The sequence below is a fragment of the Mytilus trossulus genome, chromosome 1 (genome assembly GCF_036588685.1).
Source record: "Mytilus trossulus isolate FHL-02 chromosome 1, PNRI_Mtr1.1.1.hap1, whole genome shotgun sequence".
Classification (NCBI taxonomy): Eukaryota; Metazoa; Mollusca; class Bivalvia; order Mytilida; family Mytilidae; genus Mytilus; species Mytilus trossulus.
Window position 1 is genome coordinate 60,412,858 of NC_086373.1, and position 17,881 is coordinate 60,430,738.

Consider the following 17,881-nt stretch of genomic DNA (forward strand, 5'->3'; position numbering starts at 1 on the left):
TATATTATACGTGTCAGGGCTTTCTATAGCTGGTTATGCGGCAAAGGTTTTGCTTTTTGTTGAAGGCCGTATGTGGATCTATTATTGCTTAAATCTGCGTCATTTGTTCTCTAATGAAGAATTGTCTTTTTTACTATCAAACTATATCTGCTTACTTTCAAAATGAGCGTGGTTAATACAGAAGAAATTACGGCATTGAACATAACTGCATTAACATATATATTTGTTTCTTGTTGTGTTACATATTGATCTAAATGTCTTCATTTGTCGTTCTTATACTTATCCAAAGTATACATATAAACTCTAACCTTGTGTACAATTGAATCCCTCCCATCTACTAGAACATCCACCATTGCAGCCTCCCGTTGTATGATCACATGGTGGTGTTAAGCAATTTATTGAACAATTAAGAAGACATTCTTGTCCATAAAAACCAGAACTACATGCTGTAAAATCAACGTATTATCTTTTTAAAAATTGGCATGAAAACTAGTGCCTCTCAGTCAAAACAATATACTAGTAAACATATTATTTTTACTTTTCTGATGTATATAAATATTAATGGTTACCAATCCTGCAATCTTTAATTACGTGAATTAATGAATAAAATTTCAGTTGATTATAATTATTACTGATTAAATGTGAAATCCTTGAAGTGTAAGGTACTTCTAAAAAAAACGTATTAATTTGTTACAAACTTTTGTATAGCTATGAAACGACGGTTAAGGAACTGATGCATATATTTGTTGTTTTTCGAACTGTTGTGCTAAAAAATGAAACTGTAATACGATAGATTGTCTTCCTTCCTGTTTTATTCGTTGGTATAACTTTAAGTACTCATATTATCTCTTCGATGTAAACTCAGTATGTAAAATAAGTCAGAATAGATTGAAAGATGTTAAATTTCTTTACCCTGGCCACATTTTTCACCAATCCAACCATTTGAACAACCTGATATGCAGTTTCCTGTGTCAAGATCACACGGTCCATGACAGTTTAATGGACATTTTATTGTACAAAGTGGACCATACTGTGTAGAAGGACATCCTTGAAACACAAAACATATATAAAACATGAATTTATATTACATAATTTCATTGATAATTTTGACAAGAAGTTGTCGAAGCTTGATCCATGATATATAAGCAGCTTTTAAATTATTTTGCACGAGTGACATGGCTTGGTTTCTTTTGAAAAATGACAAATACCAGAAAGGAATAATCACTTACTATAAAATAAATATGAATTGGGAAAGTACTAGAAGACTGCTTAAATTGTACCCAGCAACATTATGTGTACTGAATGCAACCCTGGATTGATATATGAATAGTGCATTAAATGGATAACTTTATTAATTGACAAAAAGTTCTTTTCAACAGTTTTTCTTGGCTTTGATATAGAGTTATGCGCATTTATTGCATGAATGTTGGTGGGTATCTTTCCTCAGAAGCTCATGCAATATTGAAGTTATAGTACTAGTAACAATCTAGAGCTAGCTGTATCAAAAGGAATGTATACAATTCAAAAAGATACAGTGTATTTAAATTTCAAAAGAAATTTTAGTAAAAATATAATGAAAACCTTAAATTTTCCTAGAGTGAGATTTTACTATTAAAAAACTGTACCCATTACATTATCCTATACAACTAGATGAAAAGAAACGTAATCACCATAGCTACGATGAAATAAGTTTGCACATACATGTAAGTATAAACATAGAAAATATGACAAACCAAAATCTATTATTTTTTCATTCCAATTTTTTTTTTCAGTGCCGTAATTCCTTTTTCACTTTTGTTTTATGAATGTTTTACAGCGTTATTGAAATTTAGCTATTAAAAATTAGGTGGCATGTTTCAGTCCATATCCAATACAAATGCATTTTCAAAACCACCGAACTCAAAGGTTAGTTAAAAAGTGTAATCCCATTCAAATTGAAAAAAATCAATCGTGTGACTATTTCAACCAACTTTGATTTTGAATTTACTGATGATCATATATCGTTATTCAAATAAAATGGGAAATAACAAGCAAAACAGGGGAATCGCACGAGTTACAAAATGAGTAGCTCAAAAAGCTTCGACAGGGTTTATTTCCTGCTATGAATTTAGCACCTGCCATACGAATTCAGTCAAAATGTTTCAATCGGAAAAAGGATTCAATTGGCGAATTACATATTAGATACTGTTACTAATACATTAAGATCGCATGAAGTTAGTGAGTTAAGACACCGACACATCGTATAATTCGGCGATTTGGTGCTGGTGATCATTCAACTTTTTTAGTGTCGATTTCACTTGTCATTTCTTATAACTCTGTAAAATCAGTTCAGGTGGAAGTAGGAAACCAATGTTATAGAATTCCGTGTGGATATGAACAAAAGTAATTTAATGTATATAGTTATAGATACGTAAACGTCATACGATGGAGCAGAGGGTATGTTACTGCTTAGAAATGGGATATTGACAATTGAAAATTTGAAATTATCATGTTGTTCATGTTGTTATAGCTTATATTTGAAATCATCCATCTATGTCCATTGTGATGGAATAGATCATCCTAGGATTCATGGTTTTTTTTCTATTCGTTGCATGATTTAAAATTTCATCGAAAACATATTTACGCTTAAAGAGGGACGAAAGATACCAAAGGGACAGTCAAACTCGTAAATCTAAAACAAACTGACAACGCCATGGCTAAAAATGAAAAAGACAAACAGAAAAACAATAGTACACATGACACAACATAGAAAACTAAAGAATAAACAACACGAACCCCACCAAAAACTAGGGGTGATCTCAGGTGCTCCGGAAGGGTAAGCAGATCCTGTTCCACATGCGGCACCCGTCGTGTTGCTTATGTGATTACAAATCCGGCAAACAGTCTAATTCGTATACGCTAACTTTGTATACGCCATTTCTCAGTTACAAAATGTTCAGAAAAAAATGAGCGCCGTCATGAATTTTCAGATTTTGGCATTTCACAGACCAAGGAATACATAAATAATTATTGTAAAATGAAAGAGGTCGAACAAAGAAGGGGCGATGTTTAGGATTTTTTTTCTCCAAAATGTGGCATGGAAAGACAGAATTGAAGTAAACGAATTATTTTCTATCTGATAGACAAAATAAAAATACAAGACGTGCACTTCTAAAATAATTGTTTTGTTTTAAATTTTGAATCTAGTAAACATTTGCTAAAATCTGTCACTATTTTTAAAAGTATTCAACAATCATTAATTTGATCAAATATTCGATAATACATGCACACTTACTTTAAAACAATATTATACGGTACTTTATTTATATTTGAGTAAAAAATTGAAAGATTTTTCAAAAAAAATTCTTGTTGTAAATTAAATTTATTTAAAAATGGCCAAAAAACAACATCTTGTATTTTGATTCAAAATTACTTGTCATTTATTTTATTTCATTACAGCATACTACAAAATAGTTTTTAAGTACTTATCCACAGTAACGTCAATACATAGTAATCCTAGCTTAAAATTGGATGTCCATTAACAGATTAGATTTATATTTCAAGTTTCGATTCAAATACTCACCAACGATCCCAATTTCACAAATATCAAGTTCTATCACTGAACTCTTATTATCTGGTACAAATGTCAAGTATCTGACAGTAGCATTGGTGCTGATACTTTGTGGTAACCATTCCCCATGATATAAAACAGTTCCCTCTTTCGGATCACCACTGGAATTTGAAGCGTAAATTGTATGTACACGGCCCTGTGTTGTTGTGTTCACTAAAACATGACAAAATTATAAAAAAAAACAATTACAAAAACGATCAATGTTGATATTAAATGACTTAACAACATAACATTTCTTTTTAGCTATCTGTCTATTTTTTTTATTAAATGTCACGTGTTTTCAGAATAAGCGATTTAAAATCCATTTGTTTTACAGACAGCTCACTCACAGGAATAAAAGCAAACAATTTTTACATTTTAAAATGTTTATAAGATAACCTGATTAGCATATATTCTACCATACATTTCTTTGGATATAAATGCATAGTCAAACTTGTTAAAATAAAATCATACTTCATTTAACAATATAAAAAATTTATAGAGTAACAGCAAAAATAAAGGCTTTACAACTTGCCAACACATAAATCATGAAAAACAAACGTTTTATATTCAATAAGATTGTGCATAACAACGTAAAAAACAATGCATAGATAAAGACAGTGTATATAAAATTGCATCTTATGACAAAATTCATGAAAACTTTTTAAAATTGGAAGTCCATACAACTGACCAAATCAACTTTTATCAACAAACGGAACAGATTGAAAACAACTGTCAATTTATTGAAATGGAACGGCAAAGTTTCAAAAATTTGCGGGTATTATAGTAAGTTGAAAATTCCATAGTTGCTTTAAAAGTTGTGTTATAGTGACTCAATTTCGTATGTAACCCAAAAAGACACAATTTGTTAATATTGTTTGACTAATTCAAAGTTAGATCAAACATTTTTACCTTTGCTCATAAACACCAGTCAAACTTAAAAACCAAGTTTCATGTATTCATAAGCACTGTAATATATCGATATATATTAAGTTCTTTCACTTTTCATTATTTGTTTTTCGTAAAAATATATATAGGCAACTTATAGATTAATTATTGTAGCAATTCATAATTTTTAAGTGGAAGTTGATTGCTTATCGATTTGTACATCAATTTGAAAGCCAGTAAATTGACATACCTTTGCCGGTAAGATAAATTTCTGTCACTATTCGTATTTCCGTCATGTCAACCTGAATCCGTACGTTAGTTCCTTTACTCTTGAAACACGTTGTTTTATCTCCATCATTTGCTAGATTAGCCGTTTTGGTATCAAAATGAACCTGTGAGACTAAAGTGTCAGTTGCAATGTTGTCTATCAAAGAGAAATCATAATAAATAGTATTAATCTGACTTGAAGAAATTACCAAGCGATAGGTGTACCAGATCCGTTTTTCTTTACTGTTTGCTATGAAAAACCGCTATTAATTCTAGTTAATTTTGTTTACTTTTTCTGTTCACACATTAATTCATCAAACCCAAAGATATGGAGGCAACCCTCAAGAAAATGTTAAACTAAGGTGGTACTGATTTTTCTCACCACGACATATACTAAAAACGATTCTATGACGACATGTCGCTATCACACCCGTTTCTTATCACCACGAGATTGGTATATCTGGCAGTTTCAAACTTTCCATACGCCTTGATAAAATAACAAAGTGCCTCGGTATAATAAAGGATATAGGATACATCTACACATAATTTTAGTCGATAAATAAAGGCAACAGTAGTATACTGCTGTTGAAAAGCAACTAATCAATCGAGAGAAAACAGATTAAGGTTACACACTGTAACCAAAGGAAACACATCAGCTATTAGAGGAAAACAACAAAACAACAGAAAAACTGTCCAAGTCCAAAATAAAACACACGAATCTAGCGGTTAATGGAAATAACAAATATACCGCTAAAATGACAACATTAAATGACGGAAATACAGTACAAATAAATACAAGACAACACTCAGGACAGAAAAATACATATCAAATAGATAATATAAAAGTACGCTTCGACATGTTAACCCCAGATTAACAACGAATTACTAAAATGAATAATTTATGATAGTAAAAATGAGCGGCAGAATAACGAACTGTCACACGAAAGTATCAATTCCGTCTATATATCTATCTAAACAAGACATAATCAATTTAAAAAATAACCAAATAACAAGTACTTTAATTTGTAAACCCACAAACAAAAGCTTCATATATAGATTATATGATTAATGCATTTTCATTGAATTTTCCATTTGCATGTGTTTCAAAAGAGCGTTAATCTATAATTTAGAATGAAAACTTATTAAGGTTAGTTCATCTTTTATAATTAAAACAAATAATGATCAATAAAAAGTTTTTATTTTAATTCTTTTAATACGTACCTTATATTTTTACATAAAGCTTCGGTTTTGTGTAATAATTGAAAGGAAGTACATGTATGTCTGTTAACATGGAACCTTATAGATGTGTTATATTCAGACGTCAAAATATTCGGTCACACTCGATAAAACCAAATGAATATACTCGAACAACAACAGTCGCCACATTCCTATGTGTGTGCCTGTCCCAAGTTATGTGCCTGTAGTTCGTGGTTATCGTTTGTTTATTTGTGACATATTTGTTTTTCGTTCATTATTTTGTTCCTAAATTAGGCTGTTCTAGTTTCAGATTGTTTTACATAATGATGATGGAAGATGTTTTTAACGACCTTGACAGATGACTGTTCGGCCCTATACAAATTGTTTTACATTTATTATTTCGGGCCTTTTATAGCTGACTCTGCGATATGGACTCTGCTCATTGTTGATGACCGTACAGGAACATTAAGTTGCTAATATCTGTGTCATTGATCTCTTGTGGGGAGTTGTCTCATTTGCAATCATAGGGCATCTGTTTGAATAGATATATTCGCTAAAAAAAAGCACAACTGATCGGGAGTAGTAAGGGACTACTCATCTGTTCTATGATACAGCTCAATTAAATGTATCTTCGAAACGTATATTTGTTTTATACGGTACCTGCAATGCAAGTTGGTCTTGTAATGTCGAATTCTTAATCGATAGCAAAATGTCAAATTACTTACACTTGTTGCAATAAGTTCCAGTTCTTCTTCTCTGACAACCGTTGGTGCACACAGCAGTGCTGCTATCACAACGATCATTTAAACAATGTTTAGTGTTACACCCCAAAACACATGAACCATTTCCAGGATAGCAATGTCGGTCTATACATCGTTCTGTACAGGACTTAGTACAGTTGCTTCCCCAAAATGTTTTTTCACATCCTTAAATGTTTGAATGAAAAGATTAAGAGAAGATGGAAAGTTACGTGTCTGATATAAGTACATTTGACAGATGATATCGTACCTGATATCGGATATGTTCCTCACGTCGTAACTACAATCCCCGTCCCTTTCATGAATGTGACCTACCGAATTAGAATATTTTACGGGATTTGTTATAACATGCCCAGCACGACGTGTGCCACATGAGCAGGATCTGCTTACCCTTTCGGAGCCCCTGAGATCACCTCATGTTTTTGGTGTGGTTCGTTATGCTTATTCTTTTGTTTTATTTGTTTTGTCATGTGTACCATTGTTTGTTTGTTTTATTTTTTAGCCATGGCGTTGTCAGTTTGTTTTCGAATTTCGATTTATGTGTCTGTCTGTCCCTCTGGTATCTTTCGTCCCTTTTTGACAATTTTATGATTGTATGACCGGACGAAAAGCATGCTAATTATTTGGACTATCATCTTTCTGTCTTTAATTACTATATCTTTCAATTGTCATTTTTAGTTCCAATATTCCCACACAATTATCTTTGGTTTGAAATGTATGTTTCTACTTATCCGATATTAAAACCGGACGAAAAGCATGCTAATTATTTGGACTATCATCTTTCTGACTTTAATTACTATATCTTTCAATTGTCATTTTTAGCTCAAATATTCCCACACAATTATCTTTGGTTTAAAATGTATGTTTCTACTAATCCGATAATGGACTTCGTATTTAGTGTCAAAGACACTTTTTAGCAGATTATCTGAACAATGGATAATAATTGCCTAATCCGTTGTTACATGTATTTCTAACTTATTCTGTTTTATATCCTTCTTAAAAATGATTGATATTCAGTTTTGGATAGGTTCTTAAACCGTAAACACCGGACTCAATATTGTAACATCGTGTATATTCTTGTTGGATCGTTTATTAAATTGTTAAACTTTATACCGACTTGAATCTTCATTTTAATACCCAGCAAATAGTCTGGCTATAGTTATTTACATAAATCTTCGGATACAATAATTCAATAAAAAGTTTATAATGAGTTTAGAATAAGGCCGTGTTCACATTGACCTAAACTCGGTGTTGTGTTATTGTAACTCACACATAAACTAAACAACATTACGTTCTCATTGATAAAACTCAATGTTTACATGTAGTGTAAATCATGTTTTGTCTACATGCAGTCGATAGTCGATGTAGGCCTTTTGTCTGTTAAAACACAGTTAGAAAAAACCATAACCCCATCCTTTTGCTAAATACACCTTGGAGAAAAAATATCATTTGAAACAAACAGAAAAGATAGAAATGTAGTGATCCTTGACATCGCAATTCTATTTCTTCGTCTGGTCTGTAAGCAAGATGATGCAGCCTACGTTTTTAATGCGTAATCCAGACATCTGAGTCAGAATTTTGTCTCGTGCGAAAGTTTATTATTTATTTTTTCAATGGTACCAATTCAATATTTGACACTATAATGTATGGGCAAACTTTGGATTCAGAATATTTGTTCATTCTAATCATCTGTATGAACCGATTTTTTTAAATCAAATTGTGGTAAAATCACTTCCTCCCTTTTTTAAAGTCAAATGGTCGTTCCCTAACTGCTAGAAAAGTTGTTCGAAAATTTGAATTCTGTTCTACGTAATGAACATTTAAATGACATATAGTTTACAAGTGTGAACTAAACGTATGTACAGGTAGCTAAACAAGGTGTGTAGATGTGAACAAATCTAATGTGAAACTAGTGTGCATTACATTAAACCAAATGTAAACATGTTTACTGTACACAGCGATTTGTGTGAACACGGCCTAAGTCATATAGCTCTTCAACTGATTATGTGATTATACATTATTGGCTTTCAAATATTCGTTATTGAGCGTTCCTGATGAATTGATTCAGATACATGCAATTTATAACTTGTTGTTTTCATTTTTACAGCACTGGGTCAATAGCTCTGCTGTAAGACTATCAATCTCCGCGGTATCATCAGCTCAGTGTTCTATGTTTGCCTCGATTTGAATCAGTTTCTATGTTTGACATATAACTGACTCCTATAATAGTGTTAAGAGAAAATTTCTCCAATTTTGGCTTGATCATCATTGAAAAGACATTATTTTTTCAAAATACGCGTTTGGCGCATTAAAACTGTATAGAAACATTAAACGTACCATTTATTGCGACATAACATAATTCAATGAAGCTTGCACGATCACCGTATCCGACCACATCATCATAATAAATAACATATTGTCCAAGTTGATAGCAGGGAATAGTCTGAGTGATCTCTGGATAAGGAGTGCCTTGAGGATCTTTATAGCAGAGATCATATTCCGAAGGCGGAATAGTTGAAGCATTAGATATATACAATTTAAATCCATCCATCCGATGTCGAGCTGCAACATTATTCATCGAAATACACATGTAATAATTGCTTAAATGAATACTAGTATATTATATATAAGAAAAATATAATTTGAAATTGGAAAACAAATATCATAATATTAATACAGATGTCGTATCAAACATTCTTAGTTGCATAACCTACGACTGACAGACACTTACTACAGCTTGATTATAACCCTAAAACGGTACGTGTTAACGTATATCATGTCTCTGTTTAGAAATTAGTTGTAAACTATGTACGGCAATGTAAAAGTCAAGACTTTAAATTCAATTTGCAGGATTTCCGATAAGTTAGGATCAATGCATTTTTTTAAAAACTAATCGGCTCTGAGTCAAAATAATGTATCCGGTATGTCTGGATCATTCGTAAATAGAGGCAGTAGTATACCGGTTACATCAATCGAATGACGTCACTACAAATGTTTTAAGACGCTTAAGATAGAAAATAAAGTATGCATCTGCCATGCAATATACAGTGTTTCGGGATCGAATAATCATACATCGTAAAATAATCCTCTTATTCAAAATATTCTTGGAAACTTGTAACATGAAATTGTTCCTCAATTTCTTATTTACATCGTGTTGGTTACGTGTGAGGATCTTTTCTTTATCAAAATCAGAATTACTATTGGCACAAATGGTGCTTCACACCTTAAAGACTTTTATATTTTTTATTATATGAATACACTTTAATGTATACAAGATCTCTATGGATAATGAAATAAAAGGAGATTGTCCTCTCACTGACTAAAAATGTGTTTTGACTTAATTGAACGTTTCTTTTATGTCAAACTTAAAATAAAGGATATCAAAGATGCAGTTAATTCTGCCCTGTGTAATGACTTACAGCTAGATATTAGCCATAATGGTCTGTTTTGAAACAGAGTTTAACAACAAAGAAAATGATTTTAGCTTTTCAATTGTGAATTTAAGAGTTCATGCCGGGTTTCTTTTTTTTTTGTAAAAAGGGGGGGGGGGGGGTATGTTTTGTTCTGTCTTAAGTTTTTTGTGTAGCGGTTTGTGTTTCGTTTTTTTGTATTAATTGTTTATTGTAATGGCGTTTTCGTTTATTATTCGACTTAGTGTTTGATATTCCTATAGTATATTTTCATTGAAGCAACATTCCAGGAACGACTGTCTATGAAATATAAAATTCCCATTTGTAAAGACATCCAGGGCTTGCGTTAGAAATAATCAGTTCTGTGATATGGATTGTTGCTACTGAACGAGCAAGCTTTTGACCATTGAGTTCCTAGTGCGTAATCATTATCATCGGGAACGATTGTATATGTTGGTTGCCGGTTTTGGAATATATTAAGTGTTGCATAAGACCACATCTATGTTTAAAAAGATTGTAATGTAATTTTGTCATCCTCTTATCCTGGATTATACATCAAATTATATTTTCCGTTAGCAACACAACGATTACTACAAAATATGATCACCTTTCTGAGAAAAAAAACCAGTTGAAAATCAGGGTTTTTGTAATGTTCATGCTGTTTAGTCTACTATAGTTCTCTGTGGATGTTTGGTAGAATGCTGTTAGACTTATCGACGTTATAACGTTGGTACCTAATGCTAGCAACGCTCATACAGAAATATATATTTTATAACAATTAAGTTAATTCTTAAAAGTTAAAGCGAAAATGAAACACAGTGAGATATTAAAAATTTGCATTTATTCCATCTAAAGCGAGACCTTGGATTAACCACCACCAGGAGCGGACATAATATACTTTTGAGCTTTTAAAATGTGTAAAAGTCAGAGCAAATGTTAAGCCCCTATTCAAATTAAAAGAAATAAAAGAAAAAGGACTTCTTATCCCTTCTTAATACTGATATAACTGGAACTCCACCATACAATTTTAAGTAACTGAACGTTACTTAACTTGTTAACTAAAAACATAAAGTATCATTTACTTATATAATTAATACATATGAATTAGAATAAATCAATCATCGATGTATACTTACAGCTGCCTCTGTAATATATTTTTACGTCTGTTATGAACGCAGATCCAAAAGAAAAATTAAACATCCACCATGCTGTGATTTGACCATAATCAGTGTGTGTACAATACGTTTCACTCCAAGTATTTGATATCGGTGGGTTAATTGCATTTTCTGGTTTAGTATTATGCGCTGAAGAGCTTAGTGTAGCCTCACCAAATGGTGTAAGGTTCTCTGAAATCAATTGGACGGTAGATTTACAAATATCTCATGGACTAGTTATACAAGTTTTTTTCTCATAATATTTAAAATATACTAGAACACACCCGTGACATCGCTGGTAAGTGACTGAATTAAAGTATATAACTATGTGCGAGCCTTATTTTAATATTAGTATCGTCATCTGATAAAGTCATGCCGATTATAAGATACACAGTTTTCTCTGCTTTCAAATCTTTCTGTTTGAACCCAACGAACTGGAACGTATCAATTATTGGTATTATTAATTATTTGAAAACAAAAGGTCCTGGAATGGAGTAATTTATCAACAGCATTGTCCTATATTAGTTAAAAATAAAGTTGATAAAGTCATGCCGATTATAAGATACACAGTTGTCTCTGCTTTCAAATCTTTCTGTTTGAACCCAACGAACTGGAACTTAATTATTTGAAAACAAAAGGTCCTGGAATGGAGTATTTTTCAATCAACAGCATTGTCCAATATAAGTTATAAATAAAGTTGAATTCTTTGATTCGCTGTTTAATGTCATGCCCGCTAAAAATTGAAAAACTGTACCTATACGCCTTATTTTTAGTCCAGATTTTTAGTATTCGTATTGCTATCTTAGAAAGTCTTACTGGTTAAAATACTACAAAAGGTAACAATTTGACAATTCAGTAGTGTCAACCCTGTAATAATGACCCGTGTATATAGCATATATTGGTATCGGTATCGGACTCGGAACCTCTTAATTATTGGCAATATTAGTTACGTGGAAAACAAAAGATCCGGAATTGTGAGATTTTTAATCTACACCTTTGTACTATATAAGTTATATATTCTTTGATTCGTTGTTTTTCGATGACGGCTGACAAATTGGACCTCGTTATTTTAGTATTACAGATGATGTTATAAGGGTTAAACGCCATTTAAAATGAATGTATTGTTGTATAAACTCGACCCATTCACTCACAAACCAATAAAAGTCCAAACTTTTAGGGACTTTTATAATATGTTTCTGAGTGACTTTAAATAGGCCTGGTGCATAAATATATTTGTTGCATTTGGTTAATGCAAAAATATGACCTCAATGAAACTTGTTATCTGATGAAAAGTAAACTGCAAAAATTCTTTTTATCATTCAAACGAATGATTTTGTGTATAAATCGTTGAAAGAGAAAATAAATTTTGTTAACGTCGGTGTTATTATCGCCGCCATCTTGTTTACATTGGTTACAAAAAGACGTTCGGTCAACGTCGTCTATCGGAAAATAACCAACGTCAAGATAGACTGCCAGTAGTCCTCTCGACCTATCACATAAACGTATTTTCTCATATGCAGATCATATAAGAATTATGCTCCCAAATATATCAGTGTTGGCAACCGTTCCGATAATACTTTTTTGTAATGATACTTGATTACTAAAGCCCACGTCATACTGTCACGTTTTATTCCATTTTCAAATGCTACGTTTCAACTACGTTTTTTTCCCCCGTTATTTTGAAAGCTAAGGTTTACTAGGTTTGTACTATGTTCTTATCACGTTTTGCTACTTATTAGTACGTGTAGCCCACGTTTCCACCATGCATTGATACGTTTCGATACGTAGTAAGCACGTTTTGTTACGTTCCGCTAGACTAGGTTTCTACTTTGTTTCGATTTTCGCTACGTTTGTTGTAACATTTGAGTTTTTTTTCAAACATACAGGGCAGGTCCAGTTTTGTAGATAGGGTCAATACGTGTATTCCCGTTTCGCTACGCTTTTAAAACGTAGTAAAACGTAGCTCTTGTAACGTGACAGTGTGAATGGTGCTTCACCTGTAAATTAATTGTTTGTCATCGGCTTTCGATTACAATTATTGTATGCTCACTAAGTTAGAGGCCTTCTGGTGGGAATTTAAAAATAATCTCTAGTTACACATTTCGATACAGAAAATGAAATTTTCTTTTCATATAACTTCAAATGAAATGTTTAAACTATTTTTTATATCAGCACACACAACATTTTCATTTTTTTTTAATAATGTTCAGAGCTTATATCATTTAATTATCTCAAAATACCTTTATAAACTGTAAAAAAAACTGTAAAATTTATAGGATTAATTCACTAAATATATTATTAATCAAGAGAACACACCTACTTCCAACGTGCATGGTCTAAAATTTATTCAATACATACAAGACGAATTTGTTTAAGAAAAGAGAATAAAAAAATAATGATTTTGTTAATATGGGTCATCGTTTCATTCATTCAGTCATGTAGAGAACGCATATGATCAGTTTGTGTTGGATATTCAAGTCCTAAACATCTTATCACTAATTTGTTCTCTTTCTTACAAATCGTATCTTCTTGTGATATTCTTTCGTTGAAGAATGAATGCATGTTGCCCCTTTTTTGTCGTTTGCTTGTGTTTCCTTGACGTAGAAGACAACCTAATAACTCCCTTCTTCATATTGAAAAACATTCAAAAACATCGCTTTCCTGTATGTGAAAATGAACCTCCACCGCTCCTCCATCAATAAAAGTATTAATTAAAAACGCACACTCTCAGAAAAAGAAGATTAGTCGGTGCATAATTATGAATATGAATATGTTGCCAAGGGTTGTTGACGACTTTAGTAGTGAGCCGGAAAGTTCAAGATTCCTTAAGGTACCGACTCCATACGGCAAAGTTCTTTACCGACAATAGCTCAAATAAAAGGTAATAACTTGAGTAAGGCCTTTTCGAAATCTTTTTAAGGGAGTTAGGCCCATTCGGAATTTGGGTTCAAAGTGGCTGTTAGAAAATAACATGAACACCTGACACGTTTTCGGTAAGCCTTGCAATCTCCGGACGACAGAGTTCTTTACCAGACATGATAGGTGAAATGGAGAGTAATAACCTAGGGAAGGCCCAACTGAATTCTTTTTTTGAGGAGTTAGGCCCGTTCGGGAATTGTACGGGTTCAAAGTTGCAATTTGAAATAATAAATACCTGTCCATCCTACATTCTTTCGGTAAGACTCGCCATCTCTTTACCGGACATAGTTCAAATGAAGGTTAATAACTTAGGAAAAGCCACACTCTTTTTGTAGAGAGTAAGGCCGTTTCGGGAATTGTTTGGGATCAAAGTTGGTGTTCAAAGTGTATTGTCTTTGAATAAGAAATCTTTTTTTCTTGTCGATGCATTACGTGATTTCTTTTAAGAAAGGGTGCATGCCGTACACAATAGTCCACGCATATTTTCATTTGAAAGTACTTATTATGAAAAACACGTTCGTCGATCGTTCGTTCGTTCGTCTGTTCCTGTATCCTTCCGTCATTGAATTTAGTGAATTAAAAGATGAAGTTGTAGTTGTAGTCAGATCAACTTGAAACTTAGTGGCACGTGCTCATTATAACTTCCAAAATGAGTATTTTGACACAAGTTTTACGGTTCACTGAATTTCGAAAATGATTGTGCGAGCAAATTGCGTCTAATAAATTTTGCATTAATTGATACAAGTTTACAGTATGATAGGTTTTGTGTTTGGATAACACAGAAAACGTAGAGAATGTGTCAAACTGTGATTATTTTCCTATATTTTTGTAACTTGTTCCTTTCCCAATGATGTAAAATCCGGGGAGGGGAGCAATTTTATTTATATATATGCATCTATTATTTTGTGTTTGTTTGGATGCAGCAGAATAAAAATGGTTCGTTAACAAAGACTGTAATAATAAATATATATATATGTATATATATATACAGAATTCCTTCAAACATCAAACATCGTGGTAAGATCGCAAAGGTCGCTGTACCATTTTAGCGACAACGTAGCGAAAGTGCGAAACTAGTTGCGGAGACTGCAATACGATCTCACAGCAATTTAACAACGACCCCTCTACGACCTACACGTTCTTACCGCGATCCAAACACGCTTCCACTACGACTATACCACGTTTATACCACGCTAATACCACGCTGTTCAAAACCATATTACTATTTTAGCACGCCCATGCTTATTTATAAAATTTATAAAAGCTATCCCGTTTTTGCTTGTCTGTATGTAAGTTTGCAATGTATCTCATCCTGACTTTTCTTTAAACTCAAAACTCCTGTTCTGCTTATTTATTTAAAATTTAATCATCAATCACACAGAAAAATCAAATGGTAGCTCCCTTAGATAAATAATTTATTTTATATTCTTATACAAAAAAGGTTCATATCTTATATCAACAATAAAGATATATGTTTTTATGTCCTTATACAGAGAAAGGCGTAAGCAATTTCTCAAATTACTTGCTTACTTGCCAAACAATAAGATTGAAGAACACTTTGGAGAATAATAGTAGATGCTCCATCTGGCGATAAATGCATGAAGTTTGCAGATTATATAGTGGAAAATTATATAGATTGTAATTCGAGATTTCCACCAACCATTTGGGCATCACCTCCTGACCCCGAGGAAAAGATAATGTTCAATTAACGAAAGGTGCCGAGTCTTTATTTAATTCATTTTTATTATGCCCCTCGTTCAACAGGTATAATTCCTTAATTATTTCCCAAAAAAATGATAATTTATTAACCGGAATCGTAATTATTTACCCGGAAAGTATAGTATTGAAACGTAGACTTTTTCGCGGAAACATCCTCTTTTTCCCAAAAAAAAGCGATGCCAATTTCCGGAAACGTAAAACGCCGGCTAAAAACACCTCCGTGTATGACAGTTGTTTATAGTTCCGATATATTGAAAAAATAGGTAAGCAAATTAACAGGCATACTTCATGTAGTTTAATGTGACAACAGTTTTGATCTGGCAGCTCAAACTGTGTAAAATTTGTATTACAGTCATACAATACAACTGACTAGAAATTTCAAACAAGCATATAAATATTTCCAACAAAGATGCTTACAAAATCTTTGTTAACATTGAAAGATGATTGCCAAAGACGCAGATAAAAATGTTTGTTTAGCTGATAATGTATACTGTATATATATATAGTATATAAAAAATGTTTAACGATGTAAAACTTACAATCAATAAAGTAGCATATAAAGAATTTAAGTATACACTACGAAGTTAAAACAATAAAGTTTCAAGACATACTGTTTAAGAGCCAATCCTATTTTACATAAAAAGGAAAAGGAAAAAAACGATATTATGTACATAACATCAAGCGTATGCTCTCAAAGGCTTTTTTATCCATTGATACTTTTAAATTACAGTTGAGTGAATAATGATTAAAAAAAAAGTGAATTTACAGTGTTAGTTTACAACTAATATACAAAAAACACAACTTACTTTGTGCTGTAACAGTCAACACAGCAGTTAGGTGGAAAAGTATTGTAAATAACATAGTTCAAAACTTGTATCAAATTTTATGCAGCACGTCCAACTAGAACTAAGTTATCTGCAAATAAAAATGATAAAAAATGTGTATGCGTTGTTTTCTTTCTTTAAATTTATAATTAAAAATGAACAGGATGTAAAACAAAATGTGCTTACAATATTGATGTTATCGTATATACACAAACAAAACATTATATCAATCTTCGTGTAATTATTTAAATAAAAAATATAAAATCGATAAATATATTTGAAACATTCATGCATGGTTAAAATGCTATATTTGGTCTGTATGTATATAAATTTATTAAATTAAATGCATTCTCAAAATTACAGAGACGGATTTTAGAGGGTTTTCCAGGGGCCCCGGTCCCCTGTTTTGTGGGGAACATTTAAAAGGGCATCAATGAATCATGACTTAGTTGTACCCTATTAAGAAGTCAGTGGGCTTTCCTTATGAAATAGCTGGATCCACCTGAATTTTGTATAACTGTGACAATGAAACCCAAAGCAAATACTGTATCAGGCATAGAACTATAGCTATTGACGATTCATGGTACAGGAATGTGCTCTTTTATAGAGTTATGTGATTGAAATCTGAAATTGTAAAATAAACCCTATATTTTCCAAATATTAAAATCTAGACATTTTGAAAATGATTGAGTATCTATTTACATTTAAACTAAAAATCAACAATTACAAATGTGTCTTGCTAAAAAAAAGGTTATTTCACAATAAATAATGTACCTAAAGTAATAACAGGATGTATTGTTATGATAATAAAAATAGTACTGATAATACTCATTTGTATCTCTCTTTTTAGGTTTTCTTTATCCATCTTTTTCACTAACAAACAACTTCACAATTTAAAAAAAAATCGAAAACGAAGTCAATGTTTTCATCAATTTATTTCGAGACCCACTTAAAATATCATAAACACATGATGCGCTTTCTTAATTCTTCTGTCGGTATCAAGTGAAAGATGTACCTTGCGTTGATTAGATAATATGATGTAGTTTACATTAATCATACTAAAAAGGTCTCTTACACTACCTTTTACAGAAACGGATAGATTAGCATGCCAATACAAGTGTGTTTGTGTTCTAGTACATAACAAGGAACAATTTGT

At 32.0% G+C, this 17,881-nt stretch overlaps 1 protein-coding gene across 1 annotated transcript in view; it reads right to left on the reverse strand.

Moving 5' to 3' along the window:
* Positions 1-16,778, reverse strand: part of LOC134683184 (uncharacterized) — a 31,302-nt gene extending 14,524 nt beyond the window's left edge. The window contains exons 1-8 of the mRNA XM_063542356.1: positions 16,708-16,778; positions 11,246-11,455; positions 9,037-9,261; positions 6,667-6,867; positions 4,728-4,901; positions 3,563-3,763; positions 913-1,047; positions 309-446 (exon numbers count right to left, since the gene is read on the reverse strand). Coding sequence (XP_063398426.1) covers positions 309-446; positions 913-1,047; positions 3,563-3,763; positions 4,728-4,901; positions 6,667-6,867; positions 9,037-9,261; positions 11,246-11,455; positions 16,708-16,762 — 1,339 coding nt within the window. The 5' untranslated portion in view covers positions 16,763-16,778. The remainder of the gene's footprint in view (positions 1-308; positions 447-912; positions 1,048-3,562; positions 3,764-4,727; positions 4,902-6,666; positions 6,868-9,036; positions 9,262-11,245; positions 11,456-16,707) is intronic.
* Positions 16,779-17,881: the final 1,103 nt, after the last annotated feature.